Genomic DNA, 17,227 nt, shown 5'->3' with positions numbered 1-17,227 from the left:
TGATTTAGAGTCTTTTATGGCTTAAAGTGATGGGAAGTTCGGATCTTTTTACTGACTCGGATCTTGGAGTCTCTTTCATCGAGATGAACAAATCTTTTTTCGAGTCATTTCGTTCATTTGGTTCAATTGGCCAAAATATTATTAAAATGTTACGAATTGCTTCCAAACACATCTACAATAAGCCCAAAAGGTTGATCACATGACAAATAAGTCATAAGTAGAATATAAGAAGGAGAAAATAATCATTCAATGTTTACCTGCTCCTTTGGCTATGAAGGTATTGTTGTCTCTTTACTCAGCTCACCTCTTCATGTCTTCAAATGTCAGTAGTTCGTTCACGTTACACTGACAGTCACATATAATCTTAACCAATGCACACAGTCTGAGTTGATAGGAACCATTAGTCCGGCTCTAAACTATATGATTGGCTCGTGAGGAACGAATGACTCAGACCCGATAGAGGACTCGAGAGATGAACAGATCAATTCTTTTTCCGGCTCTAAACACATATGAGTGGCCCGTGAGGAACGAATGAATTTGCGGTCCCACTGGGCTTTTCCTCCTATAGACTTCCATTCATACGCACGCGAATGCGTCAGACCGGAAACGCAGGGTCATGCGTCAAGTTTCGCAGGTTGCTGCGATGCAAAGGTCAAGTTTGGTGAACTCTGACCTGCGAAATCGCATCAGTTGACTACGTGAGACCAATCGAGGATCAAAACATGACCTGTCTGGACAGAAATTTAAAACATGGAGCAATCGCTCGCATTTTTAATGCCTAACAATCTTGTTTATTCCCACCCTTTTTCACAGCGCTGCACGACAGAATATCGCATGCTCAAACTCTAGTGTGAGCACAGCTTGACTCAGACATGATAGAGGACTCGAGAGATGAACGGATTCATTCTTTTTTCCGGCTCTAAACACATATGATTGGCTCGTGAGGAACGAATGAAACTGCGATCACACTGGGCTTTTCCCCCCATAGACTTCCCTTCATACGCACACAAATGCGTCAGACCCGAAACGCAGGGTCATGCGTCAAGGTTGCTGCGATGCAAAGTTCAAGCTTGGTGAACTCTGACCTGCGAAATCGCATCACTTGACTGTGTGAGACCAATCGAGGATTAAAACATGACCTGTCTGGACAGAAATTTAAAACATGGAGCGATCGCTCGCATTTTTAATGCCTAATAATCTTGTTTATTCCCGCCCCTTTTCACAGCACTGCACGACAGAAAAATCGCATGCTCAAACTCTAATGTGACTGCAGCTTGACTCAGACCCGATAGAGGACTCGAGAGATGAACGGATCAATTCTTTATCCGGCTCTAAACGCATATGATTGGCTTCTGCCTTTCCGTGATGAACGACTCAAAAGACTTGAAATGAACGAAACCACCTGCACAAATGTGCGCACGCGTGGATGAACGAATCACTCCCTGAGAGGACTCGTAGTTCCCGAATCACATTGAAGATTCGTTCAAAATGAACGAATCGTTCATGAACGACCCATTACTAATGGCTTACCCAAGTAATCAAATGCTTTTAAAATGGCTCTAATTATGCAAAAATCACAGTGTGGGACTATTGACCTTATTCTAAAATGCGGAAGTGCGCCTGTTTTCGCGATTGTCTCAGAACTTCTGATTCAGTCGCCTGTGGGAGAAATGACTAGGAATGATAAACGGCAGAAAACGGTCAAACTACTCGCTCTACAAACAAATGTTTGCATGACTATACAGACCAAGTAGAATAATATAATAAGGAAATATCAAATTGCAACATCAAGCAGCGTAACGAGCAGTTTTTAACCTCAAAAAATGAATGGAAATGAATGAGACCGGAAGTCTCGAGCCAAAAAGATTCAAATGGCAGCGCCCACTCGTCTGCGGAGAATAAGGTGAATATCCAGCCTTTAATAGTCAAAATCTATTGATTGCATTTTTTATAATCAGACTTGATCAAAGCAGTCTGCAGAAACACTTTCAGAATCAGATTCAGTTTTATTGCCAAGTGTGCTTCACACACACAAGGAATTGTGGCTGCAGAAGCTTCCAGTGTACATAAAGTGACGAGTGACAACACAAAATAAAAATGAGAAAAAAAAGATGATAAACATTACAGTTTTTCTCAGTGGCTTTGGTGCATTTCTCACTACACTATTTACATTTGCACAACAGGTCATGCATTTCTCAAAACAGTTAGTCATTTGTGCACATCCTAGTAGCAGTTTCTCATTCCTTTCAACAAATTGTGAATGCTTTCGGACATGCATCAATTGCTTTAATACAACTCTCTGCTGTTTATAACATTATCATTTGCTTATGTCATGTCAGTCAAAATGAACTAAACTTGTAAATGCTGAATAGTCATTTTATATAAAACTAACAGTCCTTATTTCATTACTTCAGTCATTACATACAAAAATGTTGAACTTGTTGTCAAAATCTGTCAAACTAATTTTATAAAACAAATGTAAATCTTTATTTTCCTGAAAATGTCTTTAAAATTGAACAATTTGATGATTTGCAGACCTGTGTGTGTTGTAGGCTCAGTTCCAATATGTTCTGCAATATTGTGTACAGTTGTGCGCTGCTCTACCTAAAGGAGTGTATGTTTGTTGTAAATAAGGGGGTGTTTATTCTTTTGCACAATGCTGTGAGTAAATTAGGATTGTAAGGAGCAAATGCAGTAAAAATGTGAAACATACATATTCAGTGTCTTGTACTCAGATAACTCACTCAATGCAGTGATGTCTCACTTTACTGTAGTTTTCAAATGGCTGTGCTAACAGTATACAGTGCTGTCTTGAGCATTTTCAGGACGTGTCACCAAAATCTGACTTTTTTCCATTGAAAAAATATCCAGAGTAAACTAATAATGAAGACATGACTAAGCCATTTGACTATCGTGTTCATAAGCAATGGTGTCAGGACTTTTCATTTTGACGATACTGACAGTTTGATTGACATGATTATTTGCTTTTGAGGATTGAACTCTCCATTTTGAGCATGTGATGTGCTTTTGCAGGTTATCATCTAGGTTTTGCAGTTTGTACTAATTGTTTTGTGAAATGTATTAACTGTTGTGCAGAAATGCACTGGTGTTGTGAGAAATGCACCAAAGCCACTGAGAAAAACTGTAAACAGAGATGCAGTTAGTCAAAAAGGTCTGGATGTTGAGTTGTATGTACAGATTAGTTATAAATATGCAGGTTATACGGTGCTGTGTACAAATGCGAATGTAGAAAGTATTGCATTGTATATTGATTTAAGGTGCTGTGTACAAGTGCGTATGAGATGTATTGCAGATATTTATTGCAAAGTTGGAGGATATTTAACTGTTCATGAGGCAGATAGCCTGAGGAAAGAAACTTTTCCTGTGTCTGGCTGTTGTGCTTGGTGCTCTGAAGCGCCGACCAGACGGTAACAGTTGGAACAGGTAGTGTGCTGGGTGCGAGGCGTCCAGAGTGTTTTTGCGAGCCCTTTTACTCACTCTGGAAGAGTACAGTTCTTGAAGGGTAGTGCCAGTGATGCGTTCAGCAGTCTGGACTAATCACTGTAGCCTACGCAGGTCGGTTTTGGCAGCCGAGCAGAACCAGTCGGTGATTGAAGTGCAGAGGTTGGATTGGATGACAGCTGAGTAGATCTGCACGAGCAGCTCCTGTGGCAGGTTAAACTTCCTCAGCTGACGAAGGAAGTACAGTCTCTGCTGGGCTTTCTTCACAATAGAGTCTATGTGAATGTCCCACTTCAGATCCTGAGAGATGGTGGTGCCCAGTAACCTGAATGACTCTCGTGATGGTGAGTGGGGGGAGTGCTTTGATTCTCCCTTTGTACGTGTCAGCAGATTGGGATAGCCCCACTCACAGTTGCCCATCTCTTCCTCATCAGCATAGGATGTTAGTCCTGTTATGAATATGTCACTATGTTGACACACAGGCATTTGTAGCTCCGCCCTCTTTTGAAAAGAGCACTCATTTGAATTTAAAGCGACAGTCACCAAAACACCACAATTAAGATCAACGCCTAAAAAGGTCCGTTTCAGAGAGTTAGAAAACATTATTCGTGTGCTATTTTCAGCTGAAACTTCACACACATCTTGTATTTACACTAACCATTTAATGGGCCATGAAACCCCCTCATTTCAGCAGGGTGTTTTCACACCTCTACTTTGGAAAATGTCAGAAAAGTGGGCGTGTCCAGCTCTGTTAAGGGGGGAGTGTCGGAGGAACTAAAGAGGCATGGTGTGGGAGTGTCTATTTGGGCGCGCTGAGTTTCAGAGTCAAAACACACACACACACACACACACACACACACAGGGGAGAAACTGACTGTGTTTACATGGACATCTGTAGTCGAATTATTTGCCAAGTTATTAAATGGTGGACTTTAACTGCAGTTTGGCTCTTTCATTCAGGGAATTCATTCATGCCCCTCGCGACAAACGAGATATTTGATTCGAGGATCTGCTCTAAGCGTGTATTTTTCATGCAATGTTTAATACCGCACGGCGAAAGAGAGAAAAAAAACCTTCGCATTTCCCGGAAACTTAGATGCACACGGCAGGTAGCGTCAGAAAGCCGCGTGTGTTATTCCGGTCACTAAATGCGGTGAAAATCCTACACAAGGTTAAAGTTTGGCTGTGGTGCTAACATGTTTACACTCAGTGCAATAGTTAACTTAGTTCGATACGAACAAACTGAATAAACAAAGAGCACTGGTCGCTCACTTACCAAATCTGTAGAGACAGGACAATCACCAGCAGCTAGAGCCGCGTCTTTATTAAGAGGAGACTACAAGCGAATCCGGATCTCAGCGTTTGCAGATGAGAACAGCTCTCAGGTAAACAATAATCCTCCTTAGACACGTAAGTTATTGTTGTCGCGCGTCGCGTACACTGTTAATCCACACGTGACTCCAGCTGAGCTCTCACAGAGAGAAAATGAAAAAAAAACTTCACTGCAGCAAACTATAAAAGCAACACTTCACGCTTGTTTTGCCAACACAACGTGGCGTCTCTGTCGTGAAAACACTGTGACAGTAATGAATATTAATGAAGCTGCACAATAGAGCACGCTGATTGGTTTGAACCAAGCCTTACTCATGCATTAATGCATCACACTGTAAGACGTAATAAGACTCACTCTGGCACAGACGTCCAGTCTGCACGCTGGAATACACACTATTATGTCATGACCGTGACGCAGCTTCAAGAATTTGTTTCAAACCGGAAGTACGAATTTGCTTGAAATAACGCAAAAACAACCAATTTACACTTTTTAGTGAAATATAGGTGTCCTAATAGTGTTTTTAGCAGTGTGGGACACATATACGACTGTCAACAGCTCAAACACATGTGTTTTGGTGTTTCGTGACCCTTTAATGCAATATTATCTGGATGCAGCCTTTATGATGCAAGCTGAGACTGCATCTGTAAGATATGCAATGTCATACACAATGGAGCTAGTGACGTCACTGTGAGGGGTGGGGTTAGGTGAGCCCATTAAAAAGCACAGCATGCAGCTCAGATTGCATCTGCACCGAGTCTGCAGCCAGACCTCTCTCATTTAATAGGGCATGGCATCTTCACACTGAATTCTGAGCAGACGCTGACCCGCTTTGATGACCTCGGTGTGTCATTTTGATCGTGAATCTTTTACTAGTTTACCAGGGAGATCGAGAGTCTTTTGGAGGTTATGATGAAGACCAGAAGTACATCCCCGGAAGAAACCAGGTAGACTGGAGCCTCGGAGACCACATGAAGAGTAAGCGAGGAGCGCTATTTATTTAATGTGATGAATAAACAATGAACATTATTTATTGATGCACGCTTCATCAGTCACATGTTTTGCAATGGAGGAAAGGTATTTAACATTAATTAACTTCTGATCTGCATTATTTTCTGTGCTCCAGCTGGCTCCGAAGTGGGCGTGGTGAGAGCAGTGGGGGAAAACTACTTCCTGTCGGCAGACGTCAGCGGATTCGAGCCTCATGAAGTGGTCGTGCTGGCGTATAATCAGTGTGTGGTTATTCACGCAGAGAAGGTGTGTATGAGCTCATGGGATATTCATGCAGAGCAGCATTTAAGGGCTATTTTTGGGACGCAGTATGTTCAGTGTACAGTATATTACATGAATAATTTACTGAATGCGCAGTTCTTCCAGTTCTCCTGTCACATTTTTATTATTTTACTAATATTTCCTGAGTGATGTTTTACTGAACAGTATTTTATATTATATTTTTCTTCGGGAGGAAGACTTATTTATTTTAGTTTGACTGGAATACTACATAATTTACATGGAATTTTTCACAGTATTTCCTATAATATTTTTTCTTCTGGAGAAAGTCTTACTTGTTTTATTTCGGCTAGAATAAAAGCAGTTCTTAATTGTTTTAAAGCCATTTTAAGGTCAATATTATTAGCCCTCTTAAGCACTAAGGGCTCTGTTTTGACAGTCCATGCGCAGAGTGCAAAACGCCGGGCGCAAACGCTTTCAGGGCGTGTCAGAACGCATTTTTTCTAATTTAAGGACGGGAAAATCCGCTTTGCGCCGTGGCGCATGATCTAAAAGGGTTGAGTTCATTTACTTAATGAGTTATAGGTGTGTTTTGAGAATAAACCAATCAGAGTCTCATCTCCCATTCCCTTAAAGAGCCAGCTGCGTCACGCCATAAGTGCATTGCTAATAACATGACGTAAAGTAAGTTCACTTTCGCTTTCGCTCTCGTGTATAAGGAAACCTTCCCGCACAGACATCAATTAGCCTATAAATAATTAATTTAGTTTGTTAAGCGCAAAGATTTGTTTCAAAACTATTTCTAAATTCAGTTCTAATTTCCAGCAAACGAATAAATGAACAATAATAACAAAGTGTGGTCAAAATACTGAGTTATTTCCAAATACACCTGCCATGCCCCATACGGTCTAAAACCTGACAGATGTTTTTAATAAAACAAATATAAATATGGATATAATAAATAATACTACTAATAATAATAACATTATACAAAAGCAAATTGTTATGAATGAACTGAAAAAGCCTCCTGAGATAAAGAAGAAAGTATGACGGCAGTGGTTTTTAAATTCATGTAGGCTAGAAAATAATATGTTTTGTAATATTTTAATCATTTATATTATATCTTATATATATCCTTAATATATTATATATTTTTCATATTTAAAGGTATTTGCGTATTGCTCTGCATCTTGTGTGTAGTGTGTAAGCCAGGCGCACTTTGCGCCAGACAATAGACCGACTTTCTAGATAGATCAGACTATTTACAGTTTCTCAAAATAGCAACGCGCCAAAACACGCCTGCTTTTTTAGACCAGAACGCCTATAGGCGCACATTTGAGTGCAAATGCATTTGCTATTTAAACAGCGTAGCGCAACGCCTCAAAATGACCCTTGCGCCAAGCTGAAAGTAGCAGAAGACTATTTAAAAACCCACCTCCCATTATTTTAAAGTTTGTTTTTTCAAAATCTTAAAGGAAATGTTTGGTACATCAAAACGTTTGGTTCTGATGACCATCCGACAAGCTATTTAAACAAAAAAGTGCTCAAAATGTCATAAAAATGCAATATTTAAACCTCACAATGATGCAAATAACTGCAAAAGGTCCACTTTATGAGAGAAAAAGAACCACCCCTTTCACCAGGCTGGCTACAGGCCTGCAATGACTTGCTTAATTACCCTAACTTGCCTTAACTAACCTAGTTGAGCCTTTAAATGCCCCTTTAAGCTGAATACTAGTGTCTTAAAAATATCTAAGCAAATATTATGTGCTGTCATCATGACAAAGAGAAAAGAAATCAGGGTAACACTTTACAATAAGGTTCATTAATTAATGCATTTACTAACATGAACTAATCATGAACAACACATGTACAGCAGTTATCAATCATAATTGAACATTTACTAATGCATTATTAACATCCAAGTCTGTGCTTGTTAACATTAGTTAATGCACCCTGAGTTATCATGAACTAACAATGAACTACTGTATTTTCATTAACTAATGTTAACTAACATTAACAAATACTGTAGTAAATGTATTGTTCATTGTTTGTTCATGTCAGTAAATGCAACATTAACTAATGAACCTTATTGTAAAGTGTGACCGAAATCAGGCATTAGAAATAAGTCACTAAAACTATTATGTTTAGAAATGTGCTGAACGATCTTTCCGTTAAACGAAACATACAGGGGGGCTAATAATAATAATTCAGGTCTTCAACCGTATATTAAATATACAGGACTATTATAGAAATGTGTTGAAAAAAAAATCTCTCTTAAACAGAAATTACAATTATTCATTTTCCTTCGGCTTAGTCCCTTACGTACCCGAGGTCAGCTCATCAATTCCCCTATCCGCTTGTTAAGTGATGACGTATGTATACTGTTTCCGGGTCCAAGTCGCCACTCATTTGAGTGGAGAAATCATTCGGTTATGATCACGTTTTATTCCTATCACACATTAAAGTTCATTTTAGATAAAGTCATAGTGTACACAACAATCTCTGGGCTTGCTGCATAACAAATACCAAAAATTTAACAATTTATAAAACTATGAATCACTTTCTGGCCATCGGATATTAGGCATGGACATATATACTGCGATCGGGATTTTTGAAAGTATTAAATCGCTTCGTAAACGTTTATTATTACCATTTCTTGAGTCTCCCCACTTAGTTGAATAGAGCGCTTGGACCCAGGAGCCGCTTCACGTGTTAGACTGTGGGGTAAACCCACGCCAACACGGGGAGTGTTACAAAATGTTATGTATATAGACAGCAGGATGGGAGGATGGGACAGACCATGTGGTTTGGTGTGATGTCATTGTTATGCGCATGCATGTGAAGGAAGCACAGAGAAAACCTGTGTCTGAGATTATGGAGTAATAGTTGATTTTCAGAGTGAACCAAGCTTAAACAGGGAGAACATGCAAACTCCATGCTGAAATGCCAACTGACCCAGCCCGTCCTCGAACTAGTGGCCTTCTTGACAGTGATAACCACTGAGCCACCACTAATAATTCATTCATTCATTAATTTATTTTCCGGCTTAGTCCCTCTATTAATCCGGGGTCGCCACAGCGGAATGAACCGCCAACTTAACCAGCATATGTTTTACACAGCCCTTCCAGCCGCAACCCATCTCTGGGAAACATCCATACACACTCATACACTACGGACAATTTAGCCTACCCAATTTCCCTTTAGCGCATGTGATTGGACTGTGGGGGAAACCGGAGCACCCGGATGAAAGCCACGCATACACGAGGAGAACGAGCAAACTCCACACAGAAACGCCAACTGACCCAGCCGAGGCTCGAATCAGCAACCTTCTTGCTGTGAGGCAACAGCACTACCTACTGCGCCACCACTAATAATTCAGGAAGGCTAATAATTCTGACCTCCACTATAGGTTAAACTCTGATTTGTGTGTGTGTGTGTGTGTGTGTGTGTTGTTTCAGAGCGGATCAGATGTTGGTGTTTCCGGCAGGTTTACCCACAAGTCTGTGCTTCCAGCAGACATGGACCCGCTGTCGGTGAGCAGTTCACTGACCTCTGACCAGACGCTGATCGTCAGTATCAGACGAATCCCAAAAACATCGAGCTTTGACCTCCTGTGAAAATATATGAACCTGTGTGTGAACGACGTGTGTGAACGTTTGCTTTGTGTTCTGATCAGATACATGAAAGATCAGATACATGAAAGCCTTCAGCTTAGTCCTTTTATTAATCAGGGCTCACCACAGTGGAATGAACCTCCAACTATTCCAGCATATGTTTCACGCAGCAGATGCTCTTCCAGCCACAACCCAGTACTGGAAAACATTCATACACACTCGTACACTACGGCCAATTTAGTTCATCAATTCCCTCTATAGCGCATGTGTTTGGATCGTAGGGGAAACCGGAGCACCCGGAGGAAACCCACAACCTGTAACTTGGAAGTTGACGACTTATTTTTTATAGTTATGCACATAATTCACTTAATTTGAAGGCAATGGGTTTACTCACTTTTATAAATAAATGAAATAAATTATTATTAATTATTATTATTATTTAATAATCAATTTTGTACGGTGTATGTTTAATGCAAGTTAAAATTACTCATAAGTTTAATTTGATTCTTGTGTAAGGCATGTAAAATGTGAGGCACCCTGTAATTAGTTTTACTTTGTAATTTGTTTTTTAATCTGTTATCTGACAACACTGATTAAAAAAATGCCTGTTTCTTTAAATTCTTATTATCTGAACCCTAAATAAATACACTTTATTACTTTGGCATTTTTTATGGTGCTACAAGCCAACTGTTGTGTTAAAAAATGTACATACTCAACATTGGTTTACAACAACCCAGCATTTTTAGTGTATCTACTGGTATATGTTTTATACGGTCAGTTTATATGTACAGTATTTGTCTGCAAAATAGTTTTCTTTACATTGTTGTTGAGATTTTAATGCAAACGTCTGAAAATATGTTTACTTTAGAAGCAAAGTGACAAACGCAATGCTTGATTATTTGTTTTCAATTCAATTAAAATCACATTTCTTTACCCATTTGTTGGGTTTGACCATATTTGGCCCAATGTTGGCTCACAACAACTCAGCATTTCAGACAGTATAAATAAAATTAGGTCATTTTGCAAAATTATATACATATTTTTGTGTGAAATATCAGTCATCGAATGATTTTTCTGAGCCTAATGACAGACATTTGATTTATTTTCTGAAAACTGTAGTAAATATAGAGTTATTTTGCTTCTCTAGTAAACATCCTGATATAGGAACATTTAGATTTATAGTAGAAGGGGTTCATTTTATGTACTTTAAAAAAAAAAAATGACAGTTTCCAGTACCAATTAAATATGATTATTCCAGCCTGATCTCACGAGAAAACGTAAGTATTTTACGTTTTGGCAGTTTAGTGGCTAATTCGTACGAATTCATACGAGTTCAGTCGTAAGAAAATGTACGATTTTAAAAAGGAGGCGTGGCACCTAACCCCACCCCTAAACCCAACCGTCAATGGGGGATACGCAAATCGTACTAAAATGTACGAATTACATCGTACGAATTTGTACGAATTAGCCACTAAATGGAAAAAGTTACGAATTGCCGTGAGATTGTGTTGGATTATTCTGTATATCCTACATCTCAAGACGTTTTTGCTTTGTTTTTACCATGCCTCTGTTTTGGTTAAATGTATTCCAATATTTCCATATTTCTTTGTATCGTATGTTTCAAATAAAATCTTTAAATGTTCTGAATTACGTCAATCAGTGTCTGATTATATGACTTTTTTAAGTAAAGCAAACAATTTTTTACAGTGTAGGTCAATGTAATTCAAGTAAAAATGACTTGATTTGATTCAGACATGTAAAATGTAAGGCAACCAGTCATGCATTGTAATTTTTTTTTATCTTTTAGCTTTCAACACTAATGGAAAATAAATTAGACACCAAAATTCAACACCAAACCTCTTCAGCTGCTCCAGAACGCAGCAGCACGAGTGGTCTTTAATGAAGCTAAACGAGCACATGTCACTCCGCTGCTCATCCGTTTGCACTGGCTGCCAGTTGCTGCTCGCATCAAATTCAAAGCTCTGATGTTTGCCTACAAAGTGACTTCTGGCCTTGCTCCTTCTTATCTGCTCTCACTGCTGCAGATGTATGTGCCTCCAGAAACTTGCGTTCTGTGAATGAACGTCGCCTCGTGGTTCCATCTCAAAGAGGGAAGAAATCACTTTCGCAAACGCTCACGTTCAATCTGCCCAGTTGGTGGAATGAACTCCCTAACTGCATCAGAACAACAGAGTCACTCGCTGTCTTCAAGAAACGACTAAAAACTCAACTGTTTAGTCTCTGACATGTGCTCTTTTAGGTTCATTAAAGACCACTCGTGCTGCTGCGTTCTGAAGCAGCTGAAGAGGTTTGATAGAGTTAGCTGGAAGCCCGGCTAGTAGAGAGTTGCAATAGTCCAGTCTGGAGAGAACAAGAGCTTGAACAAGGAGTTGAGCTGCATGTTCAGATAGGAAGGGTCGGACCTTTCTGATGTTGTAGAGTGCGAATCTGCACGATCAAGCAGTTCTAGAAATGTGGTCAGAGAAGTTTAGTTGGTCATCACTCCTTACTCCAAGGCTTTTCACCATTTTGGATGCAGTAATGGTTGCCCCATTTAGCAGCTGATGACGCAATGCATTAAAGCAGGGGTTCCCAAACTTTTCAGGCCGCGACCCCCAAAATGACAATGCCAGTGAGTCGTGACCCCCAATATCCTCTGAGGTGGTTATAAATACAGAAACCTTGCATGCAATGGAGCACACACACCAATGGACCCAAGTCTATTCTTCTTTTAATTTTTTTAATGTATGAGAGCTGTTAAGGGGCAACAAAGTTTTACCAGGTGTTATGAAATCTGCTGCATCTGACACTATTGCTGTGTCTTTAATATAATGTAATTACCCCAGGGCTTGCAATCCAATAGAAGTAGTAACTATAAGCTACCATAGTAACTATACATAGTATAAACGACTATTTTTTTCTCTTCAGTAGGTTATGGATAAAATATGGTAATTCTTATGGTTTAATAAAAATAAATAGATTTTAGGAAATCACCAGGCGACCCCCCTTCATTGTCCCGCGACCCCTCGGGGGGTCCCGACCCCCACTTTGAGAACCACTGCACTAAAGTAAACATTCTAAGCACAGCGCTTTGATCAAAGGCTTTAGAGAACAGCCAATCCTAATCACATTGGTGTTATCGTACGCATAAAATGATTAACATTGTAATCTTTTTTTTTCTTTCATTACTCAGATTCCTCCGCGTACCACAGTTTGAGAAACACTGGTCTAATTTATTAGTGGTGTGATTTGTGGAAATATCTCCTATTAAAAATCTTATGAATTAACCACTTTTCAGACAAATCTTACCTATAAGTTACATTTCCTTGTGAAATGGGGCTGATTCTTCTATTATGGTAGGTAAAAAAAGACACAAACTAGTCGATGTTTTCATGTTAAATCATTTAATTCATCCCTGATGTACAAAAAAAAAACTTTCTACAGATTTGTTTTTTCTCCAAAATGCAGCCGTTTCGCTGTAGTCATTTCAAAGATCGCTGAGCTTTATGTCCGGTTGTGAAGATTTACACTGTAAACTGTGTGTGAACATTGGGTTTTGAATAAACACTGCTTTCTATGGCAGAGATTGATAGATTCTAGAGCTCAAAAACGTCAGCAAATGTTTGAAACGCCTCCATTAAACACAAAACCAGCTCATTTTCCTTAGAAAAACTATGGTTATCTCCACACAAAAAGTCATAGATCGTTTTAATTCTGGTTACTGACAAGCAGAAATGTTATTGCACAAACACATTATCTCCCAATTACTGAAAATAATGACAATGATATCAAAAATAAATCACTGCTGATCTGCTATGCGGTAAGATTGTTAATAAATATGATTCTCATATTCAACATATTCTAATACATGAAATGAAATGGACCACAAAGACAAATATTGATAAACCAAAGACATCTGATGCACAAAAGAAAAGATGCCATCATCATTTTTGGTCCGCTTACAGAGGAAAAACAGGAACTTAAAGGAGTGTATGCAGATAAAAGTCATTTCAGAGATGATACTGGCACCGTAAATCCATATACACAAAAACAACACACACATTCTCTGAGATGAAATGACGATGTTCCCATAAGGTTCGCTCAGCGTTCGCTCTGAACGTTTGTCACATTATTAAATGGAGAATGCAGGAAATATTTAAGTTAATGCCACATTTTAAATATATTAAAATCTACACACACACACACACACACACAATAAATCAACACAGAAATAAGCTCCGCCTCCTGCCTCCAACAGATTAAAGCTTATTGGTCAAATCTGTCTGTTAAGATTCAATTAAATAAACTCAGCTCAAATTAAAATGATCAGCAAATCAAAGGTAACGATTATCAATGACATTTACATTTAACATATCAACAGTGGATAATAAAATACTCTCAGATTTTGATCTTCTCGGCTGTTGTTCATCGTATTTGTTTGAGAATTTCACAAAAACAGGCAAGAACATGTTTGCTTTGGCTTAACGTTTTATCATGCAGTCAAATAAAGATCCATTCATTTATTTGGCTTAGTCACCATTTCAGAGATCACCACAGCAGAATGAACCACCAATTATTCTGGCATATGTTTTAAACAGCGGATGTCCATCCAGGTGCAACCCACTACTGGGAAAACCCCATACACACTCACATTCACACACACACTTGTACACTACGGCCAATTTAGTTGATCAGTTCCCCTATAGCGCATGTTTTTGGACTGTGGGGGAAACCGGAGCACCTTGAGGAAACCCACACCAACACGGGGAGAACATGCAAACTCCACACAGAAATGCCAACTGACCCAGCCGAGGCTGGAACCAGCGACCTTCTTGCTGTGAGGCCACAGTGATGACCACTGAGCCACGGTGCCACCACCAAGTAAAGATTCAACATTTTCAAATACAAGTGTATAATGTTTTATTACAAAATGAGAGCAATAAAAAATAAAAATACCATCTAAAATGAAAGAAGTAATTGTGTATTTATAAAACAACAACATTAAGTATTAGAAAAGTGTGTAAATATGGAGTAGAAATACTTCTAGTTTTTTTTGCATTTATTCATTCATTTTCTTTTCAGCTTAGTCTCTTTATTAATCAGGGGTCGCCACAGCGGAATGAACCGACAACTATTCCAGCATATGTTTTATGCTGCGGATGCCCTTCCAGCTGCAACCCATCACTGGGAAACAGTTTTTTGCATAATTATTTTTAATACATATTTTGTTTAAAAATTGAAATGAAAATCAATCAATAAAATAAAAAACAAAAAAGTGGTATTTTTTGTTTTATATATGTATATAGTTTCTTTAATATTTGTTTTATTCTTTGGTGGATAAATGCTAACTCTCTATCATATTTTCATTTACATATTTATTTATTTTCTTTAAAAAGAACTTAAATGAAATTCATATTTGAGATATATATATATATATATATATATATATATATATAGTGGTGCAGTAGGTAGTGCTGACGCCTCACAGCAAGAAGGTCGCTGGGGCACTGGTTCGAACCTCGGCTCAGTTGGCGTTTCTGTGTGGAGTTTGCATGTTTCCCCCACAGTCCAAAGACATGCGGTACAGGTGAATTGGGTAGGCTAAATTGTCCGTAGTGTATGAGTGTGTGTGTATGGAGCGGATGGAAGGCCATCCCGTAAGCTCTTTCCCAAATCGCATACTTATGCACTATTCTACGCCTTTTTGTAGTATAAATAGTGTTAGTACTGTGTTCACACTAAAAAATAAAAATAATGCGTGCAGTTTAATTACCCGGATGATGCACTCATTCAGCCGGTAAACAGAAGTGTGTAATGATGGACACTTCACGCACTCAACGACAGCAGGTTTGCTTACGTAGCAGAAGGGGCGGACCTATCTGGCGCACATGTTGGATAACTTTATTTATTTTAGATGGTGAAAGCAAGTGATTAGAGTGATTATAGCACCTCCTGATGGTGAATGCGGTTATACTCATGGCAGCTATTATTTGGTAGTTTGGTCATTTATTTCACTGATTTGGCAACCGTCAAACATCATTAGGGAAATGGTTTGAGTTTCCGCTTAGTGAAAAAACATTAGTGCTCCATTTGGGACGACACTACATACATACACTACCCTGTTGAGTGTGTAAGTGCATAAGCACATAGTGCATGAGTGATTGGTGTGCCATTTGAGACGCAACTATAGTGATATACATCAGGTGGAAAACGTGTATATCATTCATTCATTAATTTTCCTGTCGGTTAAGTCCCTTTATTAATCCGGGGTCGCCACAGCGGAATGAACCGACAACTTATCCAGCAGGTTTTTACGCAGCGGATGCCCTTCCAGCCGCAAGTTATCTCTGGGAAACATCCACACACACATTCACACACACACACACACACTTATACACTACGGACAATTTAGCCTACCCAATTCCCCTGTACCGCATGTCTTTGGACTGTGGGGGAAACCGGAGCACCTGGAGGAAACCCACACGAACGCAGGGAGAACATGCAAACTCCTCACAGAAACGGCATCTGAGCCGAGGTTCGAACCAGCGACCTTCTTGCTGTGAGGCGACAGCACTACCTACTGCGCCACTACGTCGCCAAAAACATGTATATACATCATATAATTTCATCTATTTGACCTCTAATTACGAAATATATATAAAGTTAGAGGTATTTTAACAAAATTCTGAAATTGATTTTGCTTTGATTTTTTGAGACATGATATATATAAAAAATAATTGAAAATAAAATATTTTTAATCTTCCAAATTTTACATTTTCATCTAAATTTATAAATAAGTTTCCGAAAATCTGAAATTTGGATAAAAAACATATATTTTTAATTTTATTGTTTCTATATATTTAATAATAAGCACACTATTCAATTATGCATCAAATCTGTATTTAAATAAAGTAATCAAATAATTCCCAATGCAAAAACAAGCTTAAATTAGGCCAAAACAATGTTGGATTTCAAACATGAGCTGAACGTATTCTTGACCTGTTCAGTGAAATTCATCAGACATTATAAAATAAAACGCAAACCTCCAACAAACAAGAGACAGATGGAGATTTTCCAGAGGACAGAAAGGTTTGCTTAGTTTCTCATGCACATCAACACAAACACTGATTTTTATCATTTTCCTGCAGCAAACACACACACACACACACACACACACACACACACACACACACACACACACACACACACACACACACACACACACACACACACACACACACACACTCTCCTGATCACGTAAAAACATCATTAGTTTGTTCATGATTAGCATTATTGCAAATATTCTTGACTGTGATAGATTTCATTGAATCGTCCTCAAGTGCAAACATGCAAAAAGAAAACAAAAAACATAATAATAATAACAATAATAAATGACGGCTAATCTTTCAGAAAGGCCCATTAGTGTGCATGAAAGATCATTTGAATAAAAAGTGCGCAATCTTACATAACTGTGTGAAAGTGTAATGAGTGTGAAGAGGAGTGGGCAGCAGATCCTGCACTGCGCTTCTGTCTCGCTTTACATTACAAACACACACACAGATCTTGCACTCAAGCTGGAGGAAACACC

The 17,227-nt window shown here is 38.8% G+C and overlaps 1 protein-coding gene across 1 annotated transcript in view; it reads left to right on the top strand.

The window, feature by feature from the left end:
* hspb12 (heat shock protein, alpha-crystallin-related, b12) overlaps window positions 1-11,286 on the top strand; it is a 12,590-nt gene extending 1,304 nt beyond the window's left edge. The window contains exons 2-4 of the mRNA XM_087284793.1: window positions 5,669-5,770; window positions 5,919-6,049; window positions 9,484-11,286. Of these exons, the coding sequence (XP_087140919.1) occupies window positions 5,669-5,770; window positions 5,919-6,049; window positions 9,484-9,642 (392 nt within the window). The 3' untranslated portion in view covers window positions 9,643-11,286. The remainder of the gene's footprint in view (window positions 1-5,668; window positions 5,771-5,918; window positions 6,050-9,483) is intronic.
* Window positions 11,287-17,227: the final 5,941 nt, after the last annotated feature.

This window comes from Danio rerio, chromosome 15 (assembly GCF_052040795.2).
Source record: "Danio rerio strain M-AB ecotype USA chromosome 15, GRCz13ab, whole genome shotgun sequence".
Taxonomy (NCBI): Eukaryota; Metazoa; Chordata; class Actinopteri; order Cypriniformes; family Danionidae; genus Danio; species Danio rerio.
This window is presented reverse-complemented; position numbering and strand designations above follow the sequence as displayed.